General features: G+C 39.7%; 3 protein-coding genes across 4 annotated transcripts in view; 2 read left to right on the forward strand and 1 right to left on the reverse strand.

The window, feature by feature from the left end:
• On the reverse strand, positions 1-3,894 carry LOC139297212 (uncharacterized). Its single transcript, XM_070919821.1, has 7 exons — positions 3,813-3,894; positions 3,582-3,700; positions 2,343-2,439; positions 1,462-1,825; positions 1,253-1,375; positions 944-1,083; positions 1-587 (listed from the first exon to the last, which is right to left on the reverse strand). Exons 1-7 carry the CDS (start codon positions 3,822-3,824, stop codon positions 369-371), a joined length of 1,074 nt encoding a protein of 357 aa, XP_070775922.1. The 5' UTR covers positions 3,825-3,894; the 3' UTR covers positions 1-368.
• Positions 3,451-25,623, forward strand: part of pir (pirin) — a 24,746-nt gene continuing 2,573 nt past the window's right edge. Inside the window, exons 1-7 of one of the 2 annotated variants that reach the window (XM_070920024.1) lie at positions 3,451-3,467; positions 12,927-13,005; positions 13,116-13,208; positions 16,646-16,726; positions 19,999-20,205; positions 22,348-22,432; positions 24,021-24,065. In XM_070920024.1, coding sequence (XP_070776125.1) covers positions 3,451-3,467; positions 12,927-13,005; positions 13,116-13,208; positions 16,646-16,726; positions 19,999-20,205; positions 22,348-22,432; positions 24,021-24,065 — 607 coding nt within the window. Of the gene's footprint in view, positions 3,468-11,623; positions 11,737-12,892; positions 13,006-13,115; positions 13,209-16,645; positions 16,727-19,998; positions 20,206-22,347; positions 22,433-24,020; positions 24,066-25,623 lie in introns of those variants that run through there. The other variant, XM_070919944.1, reaches the window with a different exon arrangement.
• LOC139284849 (uncharacterized) lies at positions 6,983-11,012 on the forward strand. The gene is made up of 12 exons (XM_070905193.1): positions 6,983-7,060; positions 7,463-7,524; positions 7,584-7,597; positions 7,989-8,173; positions 8,258-8,473; positions 9,079-9,196; positions 9,248-9,466; positions 9,707-9,828; positions 9,934-10,173; positions 10,315-10,476; positions 10,662-10,751; positions 10,834-11,012. The coding sequence occupies exons 1-12, from the start codon at positions 6,983-6,985 to the stop codon at positions 11,002-11,004; spliced, it is 1,677 nt and encodes a 558-aa protein (XP_070761294.1). The 3' UTR covers positions 11,005-11,012.

The following is a 25,623-nucleotide window of genomic DNA, read 5'->3' on the forward strand; positions in this document are numbered from 1 at the left end:
TTGAACAAAAGACATTATTGCTTGTAAAAAAAAACCCAACAACAATCGACCTGAAACGCCACTTTAAACACTTAAACTGATTACCACAAGTAATGCTACATATCTACGTCTGGACCACACACACATACACACAAACATTTTTTAATTACATATAGTTATAGTATGATACATATCTACGCACTTCTGCAATAGCAGAATTTGACAGTGACGTTGGTTTCTGTCACTGGACCAGGTGACTCAAACAAAAGAACTCCTCTCATGTTTTTCTTTTAATATCATCTTCAAGTCCCAGATAAAATTCACAAGAGAATCTTAAATGTTGAACTGACTTGTCTGAGAACTATACGCCTGAAGAGAGTGACTCTCCATCACTTCTGAATGATGAAGAGGAACGCTTGGTCTGCCTGCCCTCCATCCAGGGATCCCATTTCCACCGAGTGTGTGTTGGCAATTTGGATGAACCAGCCGTGGTGCAGCGCTGACTCAAACTTCAGCTGTTTCGTCCGGTCAGCCTTCATGTAGAAGACGAAGGAGAGGGTGCTCTCATCGCTCTTGGAGATGTGCTTCAGCCTCTGCTTTTCGCATGTCTACAACAACAAACGTATGGATCACAGAGAGAACAACATCCGGCCAGTGGTGTGTCACAATCATAATAATCAATTTGTTAAACTCACAATGAAATAAAAATTCTATATAAATCCTAGTGACTTTGGTGATCCTATGACTTGTCAGTCACAAATATGTAATTTAGCACAAACTTTGCTCTAGTCCTTGTTTGAATGAGTCACTTTTCATGTTTCGTCCTGCCTCACCGGCTTTAGCTGGAGATGCAGGAGCAAAATACTAATATACATTACCTCAAACTTCTGTTTCTGTGTGACTTCATGAACAGTATGATGAACAGGTTGATGTGTACGTGAACTCACTCAGCAATTGTTATTACCTCCACTTTTAGGAGCACCCTCTCCCCTTCCTTGCAGCACCTGAGGAAGCAGTTGGACTCGGTCAAGTTTAGGACCACTGGTATTCCTCTGAAAATCCTCTCCACAATGTTTGACTTGTAGGAGTAGATGGTGATCTTCTCTGAACACAACACAAAAGACATAACTTAACATGTAAACAAGGAATTAACTTGAATGAACAGTGAATTACACGTTATAATGAATGGAGAGTATCTGAAACTCATCTGGGATTACTGTCATTTTAATTAGTCTGGTGATTAGTAAGTGTCATGCTGCTTTGAATGACAAACCTGGATTTGGTGACGCATAGATGGTCTTTTGCGAACAGAGACTTCGGAGATAATGGTGAGAGGGCACATGTTTGAGTAAAACATTCGATGGCTTTTGCTGCCTGAAACTTCCGCCTCTTGGGACTGAAAGTGACACAGGAAGGAACATTTGTTTATAATTAACATCCTCTTTGTGAGAAAACAAAAGAAGACAGAAGACTAAAACTCACCAAGCGTCACCGTGCTGGATTCAGTCACCACGACAACGTCATTAAAGGTGCACCCTGTCCCATGACATCCCGGACAGGTGCTCCCAGTGTCGCAGCCCCTCCCTCTCACCACAGAGATGCTGGTCTTCATCATGGAAATAACGAGCAGATCCCTCCCCTCCCCATTCTCCTCGTTTGCATCTTGGCAAATACCCCCCCCTATGCCTCCGTCCTCCCTTCCTCCTCCGTCCTCCAAACCTTCCTCCCTCTTCATCTCCATGCTGAAACTGAGTATTGTGGACTCCTTGGAGACGGGATATAAAGTGTCCTCAGTCGGAGGGGGCTGCTCGGTGTGCTCCTTCACCCTGTCGGCCTTGTGCACCGTCTGGGGGGATAGAGGTGGATGTGGGTTCAGACTGAGCTCTTTGTGTCTGACACTTGTTGTGGTATTGGCTGTGTTAAAATTCCACCTTAAAACACCTAAATACTGCTACTACCAAAGTTACAATGTGTGTTCTTCCTCTGGTGAATACCTACATTTAGACAGCGCAATGTCATGTCATGTTAACCTATTTCCAGTGCAATACAACGCAGTTTCATGTAAAATATAATGATGATAAAAATAAAATGTATTAATTGTTTGTAATCATTTAAACATCAGCATGTCTTGTCAATAAGCAGAACATCAGCAAAGTTCGCTTAAAGTTTTATCCCAATTACTAACAGGATAAAGAAAACAGGTATAGCTATTGTGAAAAGACTCAACATGGAATACCTAATGTATATTAAGTTGGGCGACAACGGCCTTCTCAGACTGAGACTGAAATAGAATAAAGAATAGAGTCTGAAATAGAAACTCTACCTTGAAGATGTTCAGTGTGTAAGACCGCGGAAGAACTCACCAGCATTGGATTACCCTCAGCTAACGCTCGTGCCAACTCGTCAGGCATGACATCCTGCAGGTCCATGCCATTTATCTGCATCAGTTTGTCTCCTCTCCTATAACATGTAAGCCATATACTTTATCAAGGGTTGACAATATTAATGTAATCAGCCATAAATGAGGAAAGTGAAATTCATTTGGCTGTAGTGTAACAGACTTTTCCATGTCCACTGATTGCTGTAAGACAGGTTTTGTTTGCAGACATCTGTGAAAAATAAGGCATGCAACTACTAGACAAAGCATCTCAAATGCGGAAAAACACAACATACACAGAAAAGTCTGTGACACTGGCATCAGTCGTTTTGTTTTGTTTCCCCCATTTTGAGAACTTACCTTTTAGAACACAGCTACAGAACGTCTGAATCAAAGACCTGATGGTCTCTTAGAACGTGAGTAACTCGTTAAAGGCCCTGAAAACGTATTGTCTCAGTCAGCTTCTGGGCTCCTACATTAACACACTGTTTTCTGGCAAATAGTTTTGGTTATTTCACATTAGAGACGTTCTATTGTTTCTCTTTTCACTGGTTTTTAAGGGAGCAGGGTTAGCTGGAAAAAGGCGACGTCACACACAAGTTTTCAGGGGCTTTAATAAAGTGTCATATGCTTCTCTCTAAAAGAAACCATCAGGTCTGCAGTTGTGAATGTTAATAAGTTGTTGATAGATCAATTCAGTTGCCCTTACAAATGGCTTATCACTGCTGCAACAAAAAATTATTAATCTGCAGAGTCATTTCTTGTCAATGTCAAAAATTACTAAGAAAATTCCCAGAGGTCGAGGTGGCATCTTCAAATGTCTTGTTTTGTCAGACCAACAGTTCAAAACCCCAAAATATTTAATTTACTATCATATATGAGACAGAAAAGCAGGAAATCACATTTGAGAAACATTTGAAACCAACGAAACTTTCTGATTTGTGAGCGATAAATGGCCGATGATAAATGATTAGTACAGTATTTTTTTATTTGTTGATTTTTTGCCCTGCAATGGAGAGCACTTTGTGGTCTGAGCTTGAAAAGTGTTATTCAAATAATATTATTCTTATTCTTGTAATAATATGAAACAGTAAATGGGGTTTTCTAAGAGGTGCTACAAGCACTGAAAAACTGTTTTGTTACATTAGTCTGTGTTAGTCACTGACAAAACATCAGCAGCAAAACAAAGAGTCTACTGAACAGTGTGCTAGTTTCTGACTTATACCTGACAAATGGTTTTCCTCCACTCGCTTTTTGGTACTTGATCACATTTTCCACTTCGTACTCGTGCTTTCCTTCATGAATCTTGTGGACGATCAACACGCCTCCCTTAACCAGAGAATCCTGACATTTAGGAATAAATAAACAAACTTACTCTTAACTTAGTATCAACCAACATACGCAGTCATATCTTTTAGTGTGTATCTCTCATGTAGCGGTGTTCAGTGTCACCCACCTTCAGGTCCATGGTGCTGGCAGTGTCCTCGGCTGGTAAAGCTGATAAGAGTGAAGCCGACGCCAGTGATGGTGGCCGTCTTTTAAAGCCTTCAGTGTGTTTGTGCTTCTGCTTTGCATGAACAGAAAGGGAAGTGTGTATGAGGGGTCACTGACACAGTCAGGGATGGGGAACTGATGTCAGAGGAGGAAGTCAATGAAGAATTAGTAAATCTTAAATGAAATGGGGACACGTTGAACATTATGATTTTGTTAGAAAACAGAACTTGTGACAAATTATGGAAAAACAAGAGAGGCAAGCGTCCATCAATAAAAGCATTTTATTTTACTGTTCGTGTAGATGATCGAAGAATCAGAATCAAGTTTTTTGCCAAGTAGGTTTTCACGTACAAGGAATTTGCCTTGGTATATTAGTGCATAATAATGAATAGAGAAAATATAAAATATAAAGAAAGATACAGCAAAATGTAAAATATATTTAGAAGAATCACTAACAGCAGCAGAGGTCTACCATTCTGCATTGTCCTGTATAACAACTCACACACTTAACATCTCATTTTCTTATATTACTGGATTTTCACTTCCTTGCCAATAACATGACGCCAGTGTTCCTGTAAAAAATTAACATAAAGACACAAATCCTGAACAGAGAGAAGAGGAAATGACACTGGTCCGTTTTACTGTATGTCACATTTGACATGGGAAGTACTGGAAGAATATTACTTCCTCTTTGACAGTAAATAACTTCGTAGTAGAAGCAGAGTAAACAGCACAAATGTGTGTGATTCAACACTGTAATTCAACTAGAAAAGAAAGGGACAACTAACGGTTCTTCGCAAACTGTGGTGGTCAATTTGTTAAATTTTGGCTTCACATTTTGTCTCATTATTATTATTATTATTATTATTAATAATATGTATTAGGACACAACTAATGGTATTTATAGTAAACAACAAAGCTTGTATAGCCTTAATGTTTTTTACTTTTATTAGATCACGGTAATCTAATACCTCTGTGCTTTGCTTTTTAATACTGGGTGTGGTATTGCACAGTGTTGAGTGGCCATCAATGTGAGCTGACGTACGGTTCACTTTGATGTGTATTAAGTCTCTCCTTGTGCTCAATCTTTCATACTTGTGTACATATACAGTATGTATACAAATCAGTTTAGAAGAGGTAGGTCAAGGTCAAAGTTTATTTATATAGCACATTTAAAATAACCACAGTTGACCAAAGTGCTGGACAGGAATAAAATACCAAGTAAATGAATACAAAGTAAGTACGGACAATATAGATTTTGAGCTTTAAGTTTCATTCTTGACTTTTCAAAAAAAGCTTTTCCAAAGCTTCAGACATAACCAAGTAAGTGGACCTTGTTATAAGATTTAAAAGGTGCAAATAAAGTTATGTTGACATTCATTGTTTCTCGTTAAAACACGCTTATGTGTGTCCTTGAGGCCTAACAAACTTGTTGAGTACATTTCCTTTCTCATAAGACATTTGATAAGCCGATAATATTTGATATTTGATTTAATATTTGAAATTGTGCATTTGTTTACATCCATGATTGCATGTAGCAGTCTTCCTCCTCACTTATCTGGTGGTCAGCAGAATAGTGTGTGAAACTAAAGGCAGGATGTGAATCATGCTGCCTGTATGCTTGCACACATACACGATACAAACAAAACAGGGACTGCATTAGTAAAAGCACTGCTACATAGCACTACTAGAGGTCAAAAACTCCACAGTGTACCTGTGATAACGCTACCTCTCACCCCTGAAACAATGCACAGCAAGACTTGAAATTGACATAGCCAGGAGGGATACTGCCAGCAGCTGGTTAGCTTAGCTTAGCATAAAGACTGTAAACGGAGGAAACAGTTAGCCTGGCTCTGTCAAAAATGAACACGTTATAACTTGTTTGTTTAATGCACACACAAAAAAGGAGTGTAAAAAAAGACAATTTGTGTTTCTTTAAGGAGTAATGAGCTGGACAATTTTTTGGCTGGGACCAGTAACCAGTAACTTGTTACCATAGTGAGTTTGCCAGGGAACCAGCGGAGGCTTCAGTCTTTATGCAAAGCTAACCGTCTCCTGGCTGTAGCTTCATATTTAATGGATAAATATGAGAGTGTTATGGCTCTTCTCCTGTAAAAAGCATTTCCCAAATGTCGAACTATTCCTTTAATTGGATGTCATTTAAACTCCTTTCTGAGCGTGTGACAGTTGTCTGTGTACACATTAGTGCAAAAATATCTGCTAATGCAATGCCTTTACGGTTTGTACACTGGGATGAGTTGTGTCACTAAATATATACAAACACACACACACACACCCTGAAGCTATTTCCAGCTTTCCCTGTCGAGCCAGTGAAGTCCAGCTAAATCTGTAGACGCTGAGGTGGATTGAGTTACACGAGAGGCACACGCCACTGTCGCAAAATATCAGGTCTGCCAGCAAACACTGCAGTATGCCAGAGTTTAGATACAGACCACGTTTCCACCGTCTCAGAAGCTGGCATAAACTGACAATACAAACTCCACCAGGTACTGTGACGTACTGAACATATGAGATTCTGCATGACTTGTGTGTTGTGAGTTTTCAGCAATGTAGCAGCTGAAGGTGTTCAGTAATGTTGACCTCCGTATTGCATTTCACTAAACACTTTTCACACAAACTCACTGCTGCAAAAACACAGAAATTTACTAAATACAGAAATACTAAATAGATTAACAAACTGTTAACAAACTTATCGGATGAAGCTTGGCCACATTGTGTTTGTTCTCCAGAGTTGCAGGATCGACTCATGTAGAGTTCAAAAGACTCTTTAACTCTGGCCATGAGTGGAGTTTACAGAAAATGTTATAAAACTAAAACTAGAATGTCTCCTGATGTTCTTTGCTAAACGTGGATAAAACCAAAAAAAAATGTTATGCCTTTTATTGATTATTGTGGTGTTCCCTTGAGTACGTTTGATTTTGAAATGAACTCTGCACTAAATACTAGTCAGCTGATGCATAAAAGGAAACCACCACTGAGTGAGAGTGACATGTTGCAGTTTAAGGAACTAACTCTGGTTACAAATCAGGTTTTGAAAGTACTACTAACCTCGCCACCCTTGTTTTTAATTGTATGCAGTATGACTGTATTGTCTCTGTGTGTGTGTTCCAGATGGTGATACTCGATGTGTTAATAATAGGGGGTGGCCCTCATGCCTTGACCCTGGCTAGCTTGCTGTCCAACTCTGACCCTGATCCAAACTCTGACCCTGGACATGGCCTCCCGCTCTCCCCCTCCTGCTTGGACCCTCCGAGGCCTCGGCCAAACCCAGAAACATCCAACAACAGACGCTGCAGTGGCAGTAAGAAGAGGAGAGCAACAGCTGGTACAGGATACTTGACTTTGCTGACTAAATCATGATTATGAGTCATTTTCTAAGCAAAGGTGTCAAACGTTCCCCAGATCCAGTTTCTAAATTGTGAGAATTTTCTGCTAATCTTTGTCATATGTAATAGTTAACTGAATATTTGGGTTTTTTGGGGGGGGGGGTTTGGACTGTTGGTCGAACAAGCCATTTGAAGATGCCAAGTTGGGTTCTTGGAGATTGTGAGGGACATTTTATCAGACAAACTATTAAACAATTAATTGAGAAAGCAATTGGCAGATTCATCGATAATGAAAAAAATAATTTACTCATTAGTTAGAACTCAAAAGTCAGAATTTCTAGTTATTATCTCATAATCTTGACTTGTGAGTCATCATTTAAATTAAGAATTAGTCACAAAAGTTATGACTTACTACGTTTTTATTGGTTAATGTTGATTTAAGTCATCATTTTGATTTCGTATCAAAGAGTTTTGAATTATTAGGTCTCCATGTTGATTTAGCACCTCAAAATTCGGCTTACTATTCCAATTCTCAGTTTTGTCTTATTTTCCTGGCAGGAATGAGTTTTATATCTGCCTGACAATCAGACTGAACTTCCCTTTCATTCGTTCGATTTGAATCACTGAACAAATGATGGTTCAGAGGTCTGGAACCAGTCTACCTCAGTTTGCTTACAAAATAAAACACAAAATAAATGAAGGCTCCTTTGTGATGTATCACTATCAAACAGACTCTTGCGTCCTTCCTTCCATAATTCAGGTCATATGTGGTTTGTGATTAGTATCTGCAGGCGTGACACTGGAGGAGCAACTGGCAAAGTCAACAATATCAGAGAGGCTCGTTTGCCCCCCGCTGAGCCTCCGCGTGGTAGACTCCTATGGAGAGTGGACCAGTCTGTGGGAGAGCCAGTTCACAGCTCTGAACATCCCTCATCTGCGCTCACACACACTGGTGCACACAGATCCTCACAATAAGGTACAAATTCCCCTGAAGTAGAAACGAGGAAGGCGATTTTACAATATGGATGTAAATAAGCACGTGTGTGTTTTTCATTGACAGAAAGCACTGCAGGAGTTTGTTTTAAAGTCTGATCGCTCAGCAGAGCTTCACAGTCTCCCAGACCAGCTTTATATTCTGGACGAAAACGCATTTTTCAATGACATGAGGCTCGGCAAGAAGGAGAGGAAACGCCTAAACATCGCCTCAACACTCAAGAAGAGTTTATCCTTCAGTCTGCCAGGAACTAAACTAAGTGTGGATTTCTTTAGAGATCAGGTTGGACATACAATACGTGTGTGTGTGTGTGTGTGTGTGTGTGTGTGTGTGTGTAAAAATACTGTTAGCTTGACTTGTTTGTAAGCATACATCTTAATTTGTATTCATTACTGCTCTCTCTAACACCACATTCATGTCTTCACAGTATTACTGAATAAAATAAGTTCCTAATAGCATGAAACACTGTATCTAAATAACCTTTGCTGTTGTTTGAGTTTTGCTTTGTGCTTTGAGTTATTTCTTAACTAACTTCGAGGTTAAATATTTAAAATTACATATGGATAGAATCGTATAATTATAAGCTTGTATTAAACAATACTCATAGAATTATGTTACCTCCAAAAAAGACTTATGCTGTATATATTATATATTTGAGACTGATTTTCAAAGATTCATGCCTTCAGTAGGAACAAACCACAGACAGGGCAGTGGGAAGTATTGAGAGATGGACTAACACATTGTTGGATTTGGTCTTCATGGGATTTGGTGACATTTAGATGGAAAAATATGGAATAAGGCCAACATTATCCTTTAAGCTGCATGAGCAGCTAAATCCGAGCATTTCTATTTCCCAAGTTGTTGAGTTGACAAATCTGAACATACAGGTGGAGAGATACAACTTGGACAAAGTACTGGTGAAGGGAACAGTGGAGCGCATCACCCCTGTGATTGAGGACGGGACGGAAGAAGAGACAGACCGGATAAAGGAGCGGCAAACAGAGGGTGAAGCCACGAGAGTGACTGAAAGGAAGGGAGACGGGGCGAAGAAGAGAGTGAAGTTTTTTCAAGTCCAACTGCAGGAAGGCCTCACCCTACAAGCCCGTCACGTCATTATGGCAACAGGTCCGACCCGTGCCCAGATGGCAAACATCCCTTCATGGGTGAGAAACATTGGAGAGAGCTACCCAGAGGAGCGTTTGCAACACACAGTGCACCTCATGCACCACCCGCCGACTGCTCGGCAAAAACAGAAAGAGACTTTTCCCGCTCAAGGTGAGTCAGTATAGGGTTATGTAACATGAGTTGTGAGGATAATTGCAATTCAAAAACATTACATGCCTTGATGCTTAAAATGTAATGTGTTTTTCTGCCAGAATTAAGAATTAATACTTTGCTTTCACCTGAGGTTTCCGTGATTCTGCGGACTTCAGTGGCTATTTGATCCCTCAGCCTCACTGCATCACTTTCTTTTACATGTACTGTTTGCCTATGTGTGTCTAGAAGTGTGCGTAGTGTGTGAGGCAGGGCAGAGAGTCATGGTAGTTGGTGGAGGTCTGACCAGCGCTCATGTCGTCTCAATTGCCCTGCAGCAAGGTGCCAGCCATGTGACATGGGTCATGAGGAAGCACCTCCAGGTCTAGTGACAGTGTGAAACTGCATGTGGACCAACAATAAAGAATGAGCCATACCTGTCTGCCTCCACTCACACATATCAGTCTTCATTGCTTCTTCTTCTACAGTTAAAACAGTTTGATGTGGGCGATGTGGAGAGCCTGGTGGGCCGTTACTCCCACGTGGAGCACGGCATCAAGATGGACGGCCAAGCCTACCTACGACAGTTCTATAATGAACGGAGTCTCCATAAACGGCTGGCTATGATTCGCCAGGCAAGGAAAGGAGGGGCCGTCACTCCAGAGGCCTACATACATCTACAGCCATTCATCCTGAGTGGACAGGTGGACGTGAAGACATACTGTCAGGTACACGTGCATCCCAGAGGGTATAATGTTGAGGGCTCAGTGATGAGAGGAGATGAGGTGAGACAATCTCCTGACTAGTGACATAATGTAATATGACGTACGTGGTGACGTTTATCAGCTGAATCTCGTGCAACTGTCCAGGTGAGTGAAACCAGTTGGTGCTACAGGAGTCAGGCCTGGAGTCTTTCCCTCAGCACTGGGGCCCACTGGACCGGAGACATGATCTGGCTCGCCACCGGCTGCAAACTTGATGTCAAACAGGACCCGTTGCTTTCTGAGGTGATGAGGGAGTTCCCCATACAGGTGGGTTGGACCTACCAATGTTTTTAGTTTTTTTCTGTATGTATAGACGTGTAGACAGGAGAACAAAAGGAACGTTTTAAAATTACATATTCATTTTTCAAGCCAACCCATGTGCTGTATTGTCAAGATGTAACCTGAAACACTAATAGATCCATAAACTGTGTCCGGCTTGTCCCTCCCTAAAGGTGATAGATGGCTGGCCGTGCATTTCAGAAAGCTTACAGTGGGCAGAGGAGTGTCCACTCTACCTGATGGGGCAATACACCGCTCTTCAGGCAGGTCTTCTATAAAGTGCTTTGGTCTGTACAATTATTTTACAGACGTGTCCCTTACGTTTTTTTTTCTCCCCATGCACAGGTTGGACCTCATGCAGTAAATCTGGCTGGCGGACAGGCTGCCAGCATGCGAATCGCCAAGGACGTCATGCGCCGTCAGCAACAGGACAATGCCGACGCCTCTGAACTGAGTGGGGAGAAATCTAAAACTGAAGATTATATTCAACACATGAAAGGCCTATTGTGGCTTTAACTTTTCCATTTAGCCTGAAGTCAAATGCACATGTGAGTGAACAGTTATCTATTCTTGATTATCCTTGTTGTACGGTCTTGGTATGGCCTTCATTAAACGGATTACACTTAAATAAAATCTGTGAAACTGTCTTCTTTGGGGAACTATAACAACAATTCTAATTCAGATAAACACATATTCATCCTCCAGGGCCCACTCAGTAATTTAAACATCAAATACAGGTATATTCATGGCATATACATGGCATGCCTTGGAAATCTGCATTTTATGTGTCCCTCACCTGATGAGTGTTTACAACATGGCTGATGTAAGGAAAAATGTATGGCAATAAAAATGTACATAAAGAGTTTTTCCTTAGTTGAATCAAGAGTCTAAGGATTGAGGGTTTCCTATGTTATTTGCATTGTAAAGCGCTCTGAGACAGGTCTGTGATTCTGGGCTGTATAAGTCAAATTGACTTGAGTTGACTGGGGGAGGGGTCCCCTGGGTCGTCCCCAGGATCGGGTCTGAAAAATCGAATTTGTACTGACGCTCGATTATTTCCTGCCTCATTACCTTTAACACTGCGCTGTTATCTTTAGCCACGCCCCCCGCCTGACTTCCGGATTGAAATCCTACCTGAGGAGGCGAAGAGGTCTGCAGCCACAACAATAAACTGGCTGTCCATCAAATGTCGCCATCAAAACAGTAAAAAAAAACACAACAACCAAACAATCGGTTGTCTTCAGGCAGGTGAGTGTATTTTTCAATGTGGCAGTAAAGTTAAAACGTTGATGGAAGTGCTGCTTGAGTCAGGTGCAGCAGGTGACTGTTCCTCCAGGTGAAGTGCTAAATAACACGCTACGCTTCCGTCGTGCGCAAATAAAACCTGATAAAATATGAAGTTAATAAATAAGCACCGTGCACTTATGTTGAAAAACAAAAGCTTAATTTTAAATCGCAGGCAGCCAGTACTACAACATCATGAGGAAGCAGCAGGTGAGCATCAACAGATCCGAGATCAGAGCTGCTTCCACAAGGTGCTCCTTACATTAGATGCTGTTATAAAGATAATTCAGTTCAGAAGATCCGTATTTAAATGATGGATTCCTGCACGACAGAGCGGGGAGCACCCGGGACAGAGAGGATGTAACCGCAGTCTAAGGAAAGTGTCTCTGAAATGAACAGAGGAGAAAGTTGTGAGAAACCAAGCCGTCAGCAGCAGCGCTGGGATCAGCTGACGACCAGCTGATCCGCTCAGCTGACTGATCAGCTGATACACTTGCCGCTGATCGTTGCTGTCAGATCGGTTGGTCTTTTCCAGTCGTCGCGGCAACTGGGCAGCTGTGACCCAGCAGTTTAGCGAGAATTTTGAAAACCGGGAAAACCCTGTGATTGCGTGACATTTGCGGGTATTTTGTCATATCATGTTTTCCCCAAATAGGTTTCTGCTCCTCATTCCGGTTTGGGTCCTTTTTTTGTCTGATTTTTACAACCAAATAATTAAAACACCAGCAACAATAACAGTTTGAATTGCAAAAGAAAAGAAAAGAAAAACTTTTAGAAATAGTTTTATGTAACTGGGCACAGTTGCCTTTCACCCACTGCATGCTGGGAAACTATAGGCTCTGCTGAATAAGGGTAAGTGGGCGAGGACCGTGACAGTGATAAATAGCTGAATAAAGATGTTTAAGATGGCTGTTTGTTGCCCCTGAATTAAGCCACAAACTTGTCAAAAGATTTGACGTGACATTTCTTCTAGCGTTTTATTTCAAGAAGAGCTTGTGCACAAGAAAGAAGATGGATTTGTTGCCTTAAAACAAACCAATTTATTGCATCCATAAATGTTTTTTTTTTTCCATTTTATCCATGGTTCATGATCATTAAGGTATATTGTATGTTTTTGTAGTGGCCACTGAAACCGTTACGATGAACGTGAGGAGAGTGGAGAGGACAGTTCTGAGCGTTGAACAGTCAGAGGGAGTCGGTGCTCGTGTCCGCAGGAGCATCGGTAGAAAGGAGGTGAGATCCTCAACATGTTAATGTAGCTCAACTGTCAACTCTTTTAATAAAAGCTCAACATAACAACTGTCATTGTAATTCATGCAAAACTCTACATATTTTATTTCCAGCTGAGAAACCTGGATCCTTTCCTGATGCTGGATGAGTTTCGAGTGAGCAAGCCGGCAGGGTTTCCAGACCACCCTCACAGAGGGTTTGAGACAGTAAGAGTGTAGCAGCAAATATTCAGATAAAATGAAGAAATGAACAAAATTTTAAGCCCGTCCACTTGGACGGAAAAATCTTAGGAGGAAAATCTTTTGTCCTTGTGTCAAACTTTCCTCTCGTCTCCAGGACAACATGCTTTATTCACCTCACCACAATTTCCGCTGTTGTTAATTCATTAAAAAGTGATTCGATTAGTTGAAAATAATCAACAACTATTTTGATAATTGATTAATCATTTGTCATTTAATTATTGCCATCCATTTTTTTCCTGTTAAAGGGTTTTTTGGGGGAGTTTTTCCCATCTGAATCGAGGGTTTAAGGATAGAAGTTGTCATATGATGCACAGATGCACACCTGAGGTAAATTTGTGATTTGTGATTTTGGGTTATATGAAGAAAAAAAACTGACTTAGCTGAAGCAAATTGGGATGGGTGTTTTCCACTATTTTATGACACTTAATAGACCCAATGATTAATCAAGAACATAATCTGCATATTAATCGATAATGAAAATAATCTTTAGTTGCATCCCTACATGTGATCGTACACAGAGATACAATCTTTCATCTTAAGCCATTAATGGGTAAAACAGTTGAATATCCACATTTCAGCACAAAGCAGCAACATCTGTGTGCTTTCAACCTCTGTTTTCAAAACTCAGCTCAGGATATTTCCAGCCACAAAGAAGAATGTAACTGCAATAGGACAGACTTAATGCATGACAATGAAAGGATATAAAAAGTAAATGGACCACACTTGTATACAAACCCCCCCCCCCCCCCCCTTAATATTTCAAAACAATATAACAGCATTGAACTGGTGCAACTCCTTTAACCAAAGAAGTTGTTGCCATTTCTAGCAAGTCTGTAATATAAAGATATCTTTTCCTGTTTGCATTCAATTATTTCATTGTGATCAGATCGGCGGCACCTAGTGGTAGTTTGGTGCTATACCATGAGCACAGCATCACTTGACCTCATCTCAGGAACCTCTTTAAGAAGGCAGGTGTGCCTAAGTTACAGTCATTCAACCGCTGTGTGTTGTGGCAGTTTTATTTGGTTTAATCATAGCTTGCCTGCTGAACTATGCTTTTCACCCCACCCTTTGGTTTCTTTATAAAGGTTTATTTTGGTGAATGTTTGTTTGGGGTTGTTTTGACAGCGCGTTTACAACCAAAGACGTTTATCATGTCTAACGTTACGGCGCCTATGGGCGGCTATTTTCATTTGTTAAGAAGCCACAATAGAAGTAAAAGAAGCAGCGTCACAACAGAAGCTCAGGACCAACAGTTTTACCAACCTGTGAAATTCCTACTTTGATCACTAGATGGCGACAACAGAAAGTAAGCTACAGTACCACTTTGTCTTCCTGAAATGAGGATTTAAGATTTATAGATTTCAAAGATCTTACAGAAAGCCAGAGATATCAGAGATGTAATATCTACTGGGAGCTCAAGTTTAGTCCAGAATGCTTTCGGTTAAAGATTTAATGATGACAACTCACAAAAAAATTCCCCTGTTTTGAAAGAGAAGAATTTCCCCGGCTTCAGATGTGTTTTTGTGGAACCGTCCTTGGGTTTGCATTTTTTTGATTCTTCTAGACATTTGAAATTAACGTACCACGTCTCCACCAGAGAGTCTTCCTTGAAGGTCATTACTGACATACTGACTGATGTTGGCTGTCTGAACACTGAGAGGTCAAATACACATGAAAGACCACAAAATGTGATCACATTACTGCGGTAGTCTCTTGTGCATGCAGATATTAAAAATTCAGCTCTATTGTAAATTTTCTAATACAGTATTTCACAGAGTTTCTCCCTATAAACTGACACAAATTCTCTTCTCACATGATGAAGGCCTGCTTTTGAAGTTTAGTTCAGGACCCACAGCTTCCCTTCTGTCTTTATTTCCCACCTTTGCTTCCCTGCATTTTGTCATTTGTTTGCTGTCTTTATTTCATGTCTCATTTTAGAGTAGTGTTGAAAATATGTAATCGGTTATTTAATTGGCAGACATTGACATTGACATTGACGACAAGGTTGATAATTAAAATAACCTTTTCATTGTGTAAAAATGTCAGATGTTTGCTGGTTACAGCTTCTAAATGTGATAATTTCAACGCATTTGTGTTTTTGGGCTGTTTGTCAGACAAATTAGACAATTCTTTTCGGCTTTGGTGTGAATTTGTCATCTGCATTTCACAAACTCACTGGTCAATGTGTGAATCAAAAAACGAACAGATACATTAGTTGCAGCAACTCTCAAGAGTGGACGTCAATATTTCTACAACCTGTCAATATTCATAATGTTTAAAAGATGGTTGTAACTGATGTCTTAGAGTCACCTTCACTTTAAAGCTGCACTAATCAACATGTTTTACTCACAATGAATCCAAGGACTGTGTGTAATGTGAACGATCTGCCCCAAATCAATTAATGCTGCTTTTAGAAGTCATGTTTGAGCATGGTTTGGAAAGTTATGGTTACAGAATAGTTGCACCTGTCAATTATACAGGAAGTGATGCGTGTACTACTTTTTCGTTTTATTAAATCTTTAGAATGAGACGGGCTTTTGGTTTTTCCTGGGAGTCACTGGTTTCTGCTGAATGTCTGAATAAAGTGGGAGGATGTCTGATTAAATAACTTTTCATTTCAGGCCCCGGGCCTCTGGAATAGAAAATATAATAGTTTGCTCTTATTCTGGCTCCCACTCTGTTAGTGTCTCTGTGAACCACTTAGCAATAAGCTTGTTTTTGAAAACCTTTTGAGCTTAATTCTGCGTTCACCTCTAGCCTGTTCCATGTTTTTTTTTTTTTTAATTATGGTTTAAAGCTGTAGGTTATGCGGCAGGTTGGACTTTAAAGAAAGCCAGATATTGTCCTTACATTGCCAGACGTTCCTCCAAGTGTATTTCACTTGGCAGATGCAACTCAAATCTCCCGGTGTGGTTGGACAGGATTAGGCTACACTCCCAGCATGCCTTTCAGCAGGTGTGTTTGCTCACACTCACATGACTTTTGAAATCCCAGCTGTGAAGACAGATCACAGGCCGCTCACTGCATGGGCCCGAGCTTTCCTCCCTTAGACAGATGTTCACCTTTGTATCCATGACCCCACAAGCAGAACTTCTCTTCCTGTCCAGTCTGACCACTGGGGCAGTGAAACGAACGCACACGTGATTTTAGTGTCGAACAGCACTTGTTTGAAAGCTCATGGCCTGATTTAATAAAACCTGGAACATAATGTTTCACTTAATGCAAAAACAAATCTTTCAAAATAAAGCTTTAAAGAGATACAAGAAATTGAAAAAATGGCCCAAATCTTTACTTATCTTTTGAAATGTATTTATTATTAATGATTATTAAGCCATCTGTATGATTTTTTTCAATACCTGTTCATGCTACATATGTTACATACGTATTTCCTCAAACAGGTAACATATGTTTTAGAGGGGATTACAGCCCATGAAGACTTCTGTGGCCATTCAGGACTACTGAACCCTGGAGATCTGCAAGTACTGCTTAACTGCTCATAATATTTATTTTTATGAATTTTTTTAAAGGAATGGTTCAATATTTTGGGAATGACACTTATTTGCTTTCTTGTCAAAAGGTAGATGAAAAGATTGATACAACTCTCATCTTTGTATAGTAAATATGAAGCTACAGTTAGCTTAGCCTAGCACAAAGACTAGAAACAGCTAGCCTGACTCTGTTGAGGTAACTAAATCTCCATATCAACACCTCTAAAGCTCACAAATACATACATACATATCTTGTTTGTTTTATTTGTAAAAAGGGTTAGGGTTAGGTCACGTCATGATCATTAGCAGTTTTATGTGGAGATACGTGCTGAACTATTTACCTGACAAGGCTAGCTGTTTCCCAGTGTTTCCAACCTTAATGCTAAGCTAAGCTAACCAGCTACTGGCTGCTTTACAGACATGAGAGTACTGTAGGGCACTGATTGCCTAGCAACCTCACTGTGACAACAAGACTCCTGGAAGTTACTGTGCCCAGCCAAGAAAACCACAATGGGTCATTTTTACACTTTGTACAAATTAAACAAAAAAAGATGTAATGTGTTTATTAATGAGCTCTAGAGTTGCTGGTAGGTTTATTATTTTATTTTGGACAGAACCAGCTTCCAGTCTTTGTGCTAAGCTAAGCTAACTGGCTGCTGGCTGTAGCTTCATATTTAATGTACAGACATGAGAGTGGTATCGATTTTCTCATCTAACTCTCTAACTCAGCGAGGAAACAAATAAGAGTATAAATACCTAAAATGTCTAACTGCTCCTTTAACTGTGCCACTAATAAAATTGCTAAATGAAGTGGTTATATGTTCTGTTTGTTCAGATTTTAGATGCACGTTATCTAACAGTGTGATCATTGTTATGTATCAGTCTAATCCTCTGATAGTAAACGTAGTAGATTTTAAGCAAGTCATTAACTTGAATCTGGAGCATTCGGTCCACTTGTCATTAACATAAATGAAACTACAAGAGCAGAACAAGACTTAAGCCTATTGGCATACAAATCCCCACAAACTCATTACATATGCATTATAATGTTGTGCACTCACACTAATTGGATATCATGCCCTGTGGGTTGTTTCCTGTGTTTTTAAAGTAGTAAAGCTACATTCACACACACACACACACACACACACACACACACACACACACACACACACACACACACACACACACAGACTGCTGACTCAGCTTCAATCTGCAGCAGTTCAGTCAGTTCAGCTGAATTTGCTCTAACCCACCATGTGCACCCTCTGTAGGCTTGGACGTCATGTTGGTCGTTGAGGGAAAGCTCACTGTCTCAGACTAAAGGGGGGTTTTCATTAAAGGAAGTGGTGAAGACGACAGCAAATGTTCAAGAACTTGCTCCATTATTGTTTAAATCAATTCCACATCGGTGCATATCCATTTTAGAAAATAAATTTAAAAAAACTTCATTATTTACATCAATATTTTAAAATGATTATTTGGTGCCCAGAAGCATGGTTGAAAGAAAAAATGACTTACCCATGATGGATATAATTATATTACAAGCTGTATCAAATGTTTAAGTCTTTATCAGGACTTTATGTTCTCAAACTGGCAGCTTATTTCCAAGTTAGACTGCATATTTATTATATCATACAAGATATTTAAAATTTAATTTAAACCACAGATGAATTTCATTTCAAACACAGATCTGTGTTGCCTCTGCTCTCTGGGTTTCTAGTTATCCTCTGTTGTGTTCTGCGGGTTTTATTATCCAGTAGATCCCAGACAGTAAATACTCAGCACATAAGCGGCAATAAAAGACACAGAACAGCACGATGAACAGTCGCAGATGAATGATCAGTGGCCAGCAGCATTAAAGCAAAGCTTGAGAGTGGAAATTTCCAGCTGGCCTGAAGGAGAAGCAGAGGCTGTTAAACTCAACTTCATTTCGTCCAGTGTTTCGAATCACTAGCTCCACGTCTTAGAATTTATTTGTTATATTTTTATATTCAGAGGTATGTTTCTATGTTTTACTGAAAATCACTTTTTTTCTTGCTTTACTTTAAAGTCCAAAGTGTTTTTGCATAATAGTAGCCCTACAAATCTTGTATTCTGTATAATACTGCTGAAAATCTTTCAAAGGATAACATGTGATTACATCTGTGTAATGTGTTTACCCAATACTTCATGCCAGTGGATTCCATTTATTTCACTATCTTATGAAAACTGACTTGCAGTGTCTTCAGCTAGGTATTCCTTCACAGTGAGTACATCTAGTTTTATTTGTGTCAAAAAAAAGACCTTATTGTCGTGTTGTAACTAAACGCTCTGCTGACGTTCGGTGCATTTATGTGCTACTAGGCTGTGATCTCACTTTTGTAGAGTGGCTGTCAAACAGCTTCACATTTTCAGAACCCAGAAGATACAAAATAAGCCAACGAGTGCAGTAAAAAGGATAAAGTCTCTGTGATAGCTGCTTGCATTGAAAATGGTGCTGTTCAGCAGGCAACTGTACTTGTATTTCATTATCATTTTATCATAGATTTTTTTTCCCAACCACTTTAGTGTACACTTCCAACACAAAACTTTCCACAAAATATAAACTACAATCTGTAAAAACATATTACACATGCCATGAAAAGAAGCCGGCAGAAGAGAAGTCTTATATTACTTGCCAACTTCTCTAAACAAATAACATTATTATTAATAGTTGATGACTTTATAATACATTACTATACCCACAACAGATGTTTCACTGACAGAAAACTTTCTATGAGGTTGCACTTGTGCTTCTGATTTGAACTCACATCAGCTTGCTAACATGCTCATAAAGTCAACATGGTGATATTTAGCAGGAATGATTTTTAACATTTTAGTTTAGCGTGTTAGCATGCATAGCAACTACAGCTGGGGCTGGGTTAGGATCACTGAAGGTTTAAGACTTCATCCTGAGGAGGACATGACATGACGTGTCTGTACATGATCAGGGGATCACCAAAGTTACAACAATACATCCCTTTAAGAACATTTTATGTTTGTACAAAATTTCATCACAATTGTTGAGTTATTTCTGTCTGGACCAAAGTGATGGACCAGCCAACTGATCAGCAATGCTATTCCCATGCATGGCTAATAAAAACCTTCCTACCTCTATTATTTAATACAAATACAATGTGATGGCCTCAACAAAGAGAGATGCTAACACAAATATTGACATTTGTGAACACCTTATGTTTGACATTTGTGATTGTGTCTTTGGCATATGTCTCCTTGTCCATCAGTGGATGACTGCAGGACAGGGGGTGGTCCATGCTGAGATGCCCGTATCCGAGGAGCCGGTGGTGGGCTTACAGCTGTGGGTGAACCTGCCGAGGCGAGACAAGATGGTGGAACCAGCGTACCAGGAGCTTAAAGGATCAGAGATCCCCAAACCCAGCCGGGGAGGAGTTACAGTCGCTGTGATATCTGGAGAAGCTTTAGGGGCAAAGGTGCATGTCCGTGTGTGTGTGGGTGTGTGAGTGTGTGAATGTGTCTTTGTAATTCACCCACATGTGATGTCACTGCGACATCATTAAATCAAACCACAGTCAGAGGAACACTTTGAAACTGAACATGATGTTTACTTTCCTGGTAGTTGTTGATCTCATGGTGATTGCTCATTTGCTGGATGCTCGAGGCAAACAGGAAAAACTGACAAACAATGACATAGATGTGCATGCATTCGTGTGTGTGTGTGTTTGTGTGTGAGGGAATGCCTTAACCACACTCTCAGACCAGTGTGAGTGTAAGGACAGTCTGTTTGAAAAGAGGAAACAGCAAATGAGGAGCAGATTGTCCTGGCCTGCGAGGGATGACTCGGTAGTGTTGGACTGCTGACGTGTGTGTGTGTGTGTGTGTGTGTGTGTCTTTGTCTACTTTACTGTGTTATTACACTTGTCAACATTAGCGGAAGTTAACGTACAGTACAGACTGAAGGGAGGGCTGCTGACAGATGTAGGCCCAATGTGAGGCTGAGAGTTAAGTTAAATTATGCAAATTATGGTTTGAATTGTGTGTGTGTGTGTGTGTGTGTGTGTGTGTGTGTGTGTGTGTGTGTGTGTGTGTGTGTGTGTGTGTGTGTGTTGTACAATATATAAAAGGTTACTGCAGGGCATGAGACACAGCTAGCTGTGGTCTGGCATTAAAAACTGGGTTTAACACGGGTCATTGAACTCAAGTAGCCTCCTCCTTCTCTAAAAGTAATTTCTTTATTTATTGTATTTATACTGAATGAGGCTCATCATTTTAGATTTTTATTGATAATAACTGGAGCAGATTGGTTTAAATTCCCCCAATTTTATTCCCCTGCTCCTTCAAATGTTGTTTGCTACGGTAAGAAGACACTCTTAATTGCAGTCAAAGTACTGAATGTTCACGATGAAATGTCATTTAAATTTTGAAACTAGTTTTCCTCCATTTTTTAAATAAAATTATGGAAATGAAAATTATTTTGTTGTTGGCCACTTGGGGGAAGCAGAAATAAGATGAACACAGCATTGATATATCATCATGTTTTAAGTTGATATGGCAAACTTGTTATTTACACATCCAGCAGTTATGGAACAACATTATCATTTATCTGAGTCATGTTTGTGGTCACCTGATGAATGTAAGTCCAATTAACTCTTTTTTTTTTAGCTCTGTTTCTGGTCTCCACCAACTCCAGAGGGAAATATCTGGCTCTTTAGCTGCTAAATGCTGCACAATGTTCACCAGCCAGTCAGTAAATATATCCAAAACATAGGCGGGCTGTCACAGTGTCTTGTTTTCTATTTCTGCATGTGTGGACGCTTTGAAGTTGTGTTGCTGAGTAACCAAAGTAATGTTACGAGTAATGTAACTTATCACTTTTGCTGTTGAGTAATTAGTAATGCAGTAAAGTGTAATTGCTTTTTCAATGAGTCATATGTAATGACTAATTACATATCAAGTAACCTGCCCTACACAGCAAATTTGTGCAGGTAAGTCCCTAAATAATGTCCTGTATTTATTGTATTTTAACAGATGGTTAAATCTAAAATTCTGCACAAAATATAGTCACTTTAATTTCCTTCACTTTCACTCTCACCAATGTTCCCTATTTTCAAGCCTGAGAATTTCTTTAAGGTCATTTGCATCAACTACTGATGTGGAGTAAGCTCTGCCTGGTAAAAAAAAAGTTTAATAAAAATGTATATACACATAGCTGTTTAGTGCAAAAAGTGTAAGCCGTGGAACTACAATAGATTCTGACTTTGTATCTCTGAAAAACCACTGATTATAAGTGGGTTGTCAAGCCAGATAAAAAGCAAAGCAATGCAGCTTTAACTTATTCACAACCCATTTGCAGGGAACAGAAGTGCAGATTGTTCTGAAGTTGTAAACAAATAACCCTGACAGTCACTGGCGCCACTATTTCAAAGTTTGCATTAATGTGTTTTCTGTTTTATGCAAAATATTAAAGCTTGTGGCTGTGTGTGTGTGTGTGTGTGTGTGTGTGTGTGTGTGTGTGTGTGTGTGTGTGTGTGTGCGTGCGTGCGTGCGTGCGTGCGTGCGTGCGTGCGTGCGTGCGTGCGTGCGTGCGTGCGTGTCTTTTTTTCCCTTTTGTTTAGTCTAAGGTCTTCACAAGGACACCAACCTTGTACCTAGACTTCCTACTGCAGGCAGGGGCCCAGCATGTGCAGCCAGTCCCCTCAGGTAGGAGAATAACAATTCTAAATACACTATAGTGTGTCTGTAAATAGTTGGTTAATAATAAAGGTGCTCTGTAAGGATGCTCACACAAAAGCATCTCATGGTTGCTTTGGGCTATGACTGATCTTCAGTCATCCCTCCTCATTTTTCTCTGTACTTCCTTTTACTTGAAGCATACTACTGTTTCCTGTGTCCTGTTTACCACGAACATTTTTGAATATTGTGCTCTTGTGTCAGGAAACAGAACAATGAGTGATACCTGGTAACATAACAGGGAAATGAAAAGCAGTTTAACCTCTTCTGCTTGCATTTTATAGAATCAGTTTGTTTTTTTTGATGAAAAGCAGCAGAAAAAACAGTTGATGACCTCTCTTCACCTTTTAAAAATGAAAAGTTAAATTAATATATAATTAATAAAACAAACCCTTGCTCAATTCAACACACTCTGAGGGTTTGCTGCTACAGCCTCACTTTGTCTGGTATGATCAGTAGCTTTTGCCGGCTGAAGTTAGCTAATATTAGCAAAAGTGCACTGTGACGTTTTCTTGCAAACAAAGTTTTGGTTTACATTCACTGTGTATCCTGGAGGACTGACAATCTGTTGAATGTATTTTCCTTTCCTGCATTTGCTTTCATTTCAATAAAACATTTGTTAAGCCGAGTTTTCTCAAAAGTTTGAATGTGCATGTTTGTTTCCTATCAGTCTTCTTCCACCCTGCCTTTGGTGGTGCATTGCTGAGTTTCTTGCCATATTATATTATTATTATTATTATTATTATTATTTCGTGTGCGTGAATGTGTGCCCTCGTGTGCAAACAAAACTGAGACCCACTCAGAAAAACATTGCTCCATAGTGATACTAGTGGTCAAAACCTCCACAGGGTACCTTTTTAAGATGGATATTACTGCAACTGCTACTTCATAACTCCACTCTACTTATGCTAACGTGTGATTATGTTTTAGTATTTATCATTATCCTGTAATTGCCACTTGCGACCACAGCACCCGCTGTTCATAAGATTTAGAGGTTCTCAAACATTTTGCATTTTACAGGCTCCATTCACTAGGATGTAGGTCTGTAAACACAAGGATCACACTGTGGAGGAGTAAGAGAAATGTGGATAAAATGTTATCAGTTACAGTATACAGTTCTAACAGAAACACTTCAGGGCGCATAAAGCTTGTAAAACTGTTGGAGGACACGACAGCTCAGCATTTTACATTAACAGAGAGCGACACGGCGAGAAAGAGAGCTTTACAACATTCAACTTCACTGTTACTTCTGTATTCAGCTGCCCTGTATATTTCTGTCACTGTAGTGAAAGCTACAATATTGTATTCACTCCTCTGATGATGTGTTGAAGTGTTAGGGGTAATTTCAATTTCAGATTTTTCACTTAAGGAATAGTTTGACATTTTGGGAAAAATGCTTTTTTTGATTTCTTAGAGTTTGTAGAGACCAAAAATAAAGCCGTGGTAATGTTTCTCTGTAGTAAATAATGTGTTTGCTAACACGTTTTATTGCATGTTTAAGGGCAGATAACTGTTTTGAAATTGTTCACCTTCTAAATAATACTTGTGTGTTTGACAGGATGGACTACATTCATCTACACACTATCAGGATCCATTCATGTTGGTGAGTTTTGTTGGTTAATGTTCGACTATAAGAAAGGCCTACTGTCCACCCTTTTAATTTGACCTTTGCAGCAAGCAAGTTTATTTCCCTTATGAATACATACAGTACATTACCTGTCTTATATTGTCCAACACTTCAGATTACTATAAGAAGTAAGGTGGCTGATATGGCCAAAATCTTCTGTCATGGTATGTGTAATTTTATATCACGGTAACGGTGTATATCACAATACAGCAATTGTTCTGTAAATTCAATTAAGAAATGGTTTAAAATAACCATAGCATACTTCATGGTAGAAGAAATCACTGATAACCAGGTTGATACTAACAGTCTTTGATTGGATATGTGCACTCTTCCCTCCCTGCTATTCCTGCTGCCATATCTACGTCACAAATCTGTGTGTGATCTCAGTCCAATCGCAACTTTCCTTCTACGTTCAGCCAAAATGTGATGCTGACGTGTTCAACTTTAAAGCCTGATGGATTCATGCTGTTACTAAACTATGATCTCTCCAGACTTTAGACCACTCCAGTTCAAATGTATCCAGCATCACGGGAATAAATGATTGTGCTACTATGTATAAAATCTGACCATCTTAGAGTTTGGCTTCATATCATTCACTTTACTCACATGTTATAACTACGTCCTATTGTATCCGTGATGCTGTTTGGCATTACACTGTGAAATACTGCATTTCCTGCTCACTGGACGACACTGTGTGATCAGGGAATTCCCCTCGCATGAGAACAAACTCTTTCAGACAGTGGACTCATTTTCAGAGGCTTTCTTGGTTTGTTGAAACCCGTTTTTTTCAGTCAGAATTCCCCTTTTATTATTCTTTAATACAATTTCATTATGATTTGATTACTCTCCGTCGTTACACTGCAGAATCTCTCAGACTGGTTGTAATTGCTGGCAGATGTTTTGATGACACGAGAGGATGAAAATGGCTGCTGAGATTAAAGAAGTTATTTGAATGTTAAGTCGCCAACTCTACATGTAGTCTGGCCAAATCAGGACCAGCTGGCTTTGATGAATGCGTCGACCACAAGTGGAAGTGTCTGACTTTCTCAGCGTTTAGTGTCAGTGTTGCAAGTGTTGCAATGTGCAAACAAAGTGCTAAACTAGGTCAAAATGTCTGAAACATGCAGGTGCCTATATTTCTGTTAAACTCACAGTGGTTTTGTACTGGTACATGGTAGATAGACCTGTGGTATCCTGAAATTATTTGTGAAACAAATTATCACAAATGACGCACATGTCAGCTCATAAGCAGCAAGTAAGCTAGTTTTTGGTGGAAGACTTACTCTAAGTCTAAGTCATAGATTCCCATTTGTTTTTAATCAATACATCAAAAAAAACTCAAAGACCGCAAACCACAATCAATCATCTTAAATAACATGTTTATTGTGTGTGTGTTTTTGTCTTGTGAAGAACTGTCCCAGCTTGACATTTCATTTTCTCTTTCGTTCCACTGACATTAAAACTGACAGTAATAATGTGCAGTAATTATGCTGTATTATTATGTGGTCCTATGAGGCGCAATATGCTTGAGTTT

This window comes from Enoplosus armatus, chromosome 1 (genome assembly GCF_043641665.1).
Source record: "Enoplosus armatus isolate fEnoArm2 chromosome 1, fEnoArm2.hap1, whole genome shotgun sequence".
NCBI classification, from domain to species: Eukaryota; Metazoa; Chordata; class Actinopteri; order Centrarchiformes; family Enoplosidae; genus Enoplosus; species Enoplosus armatus.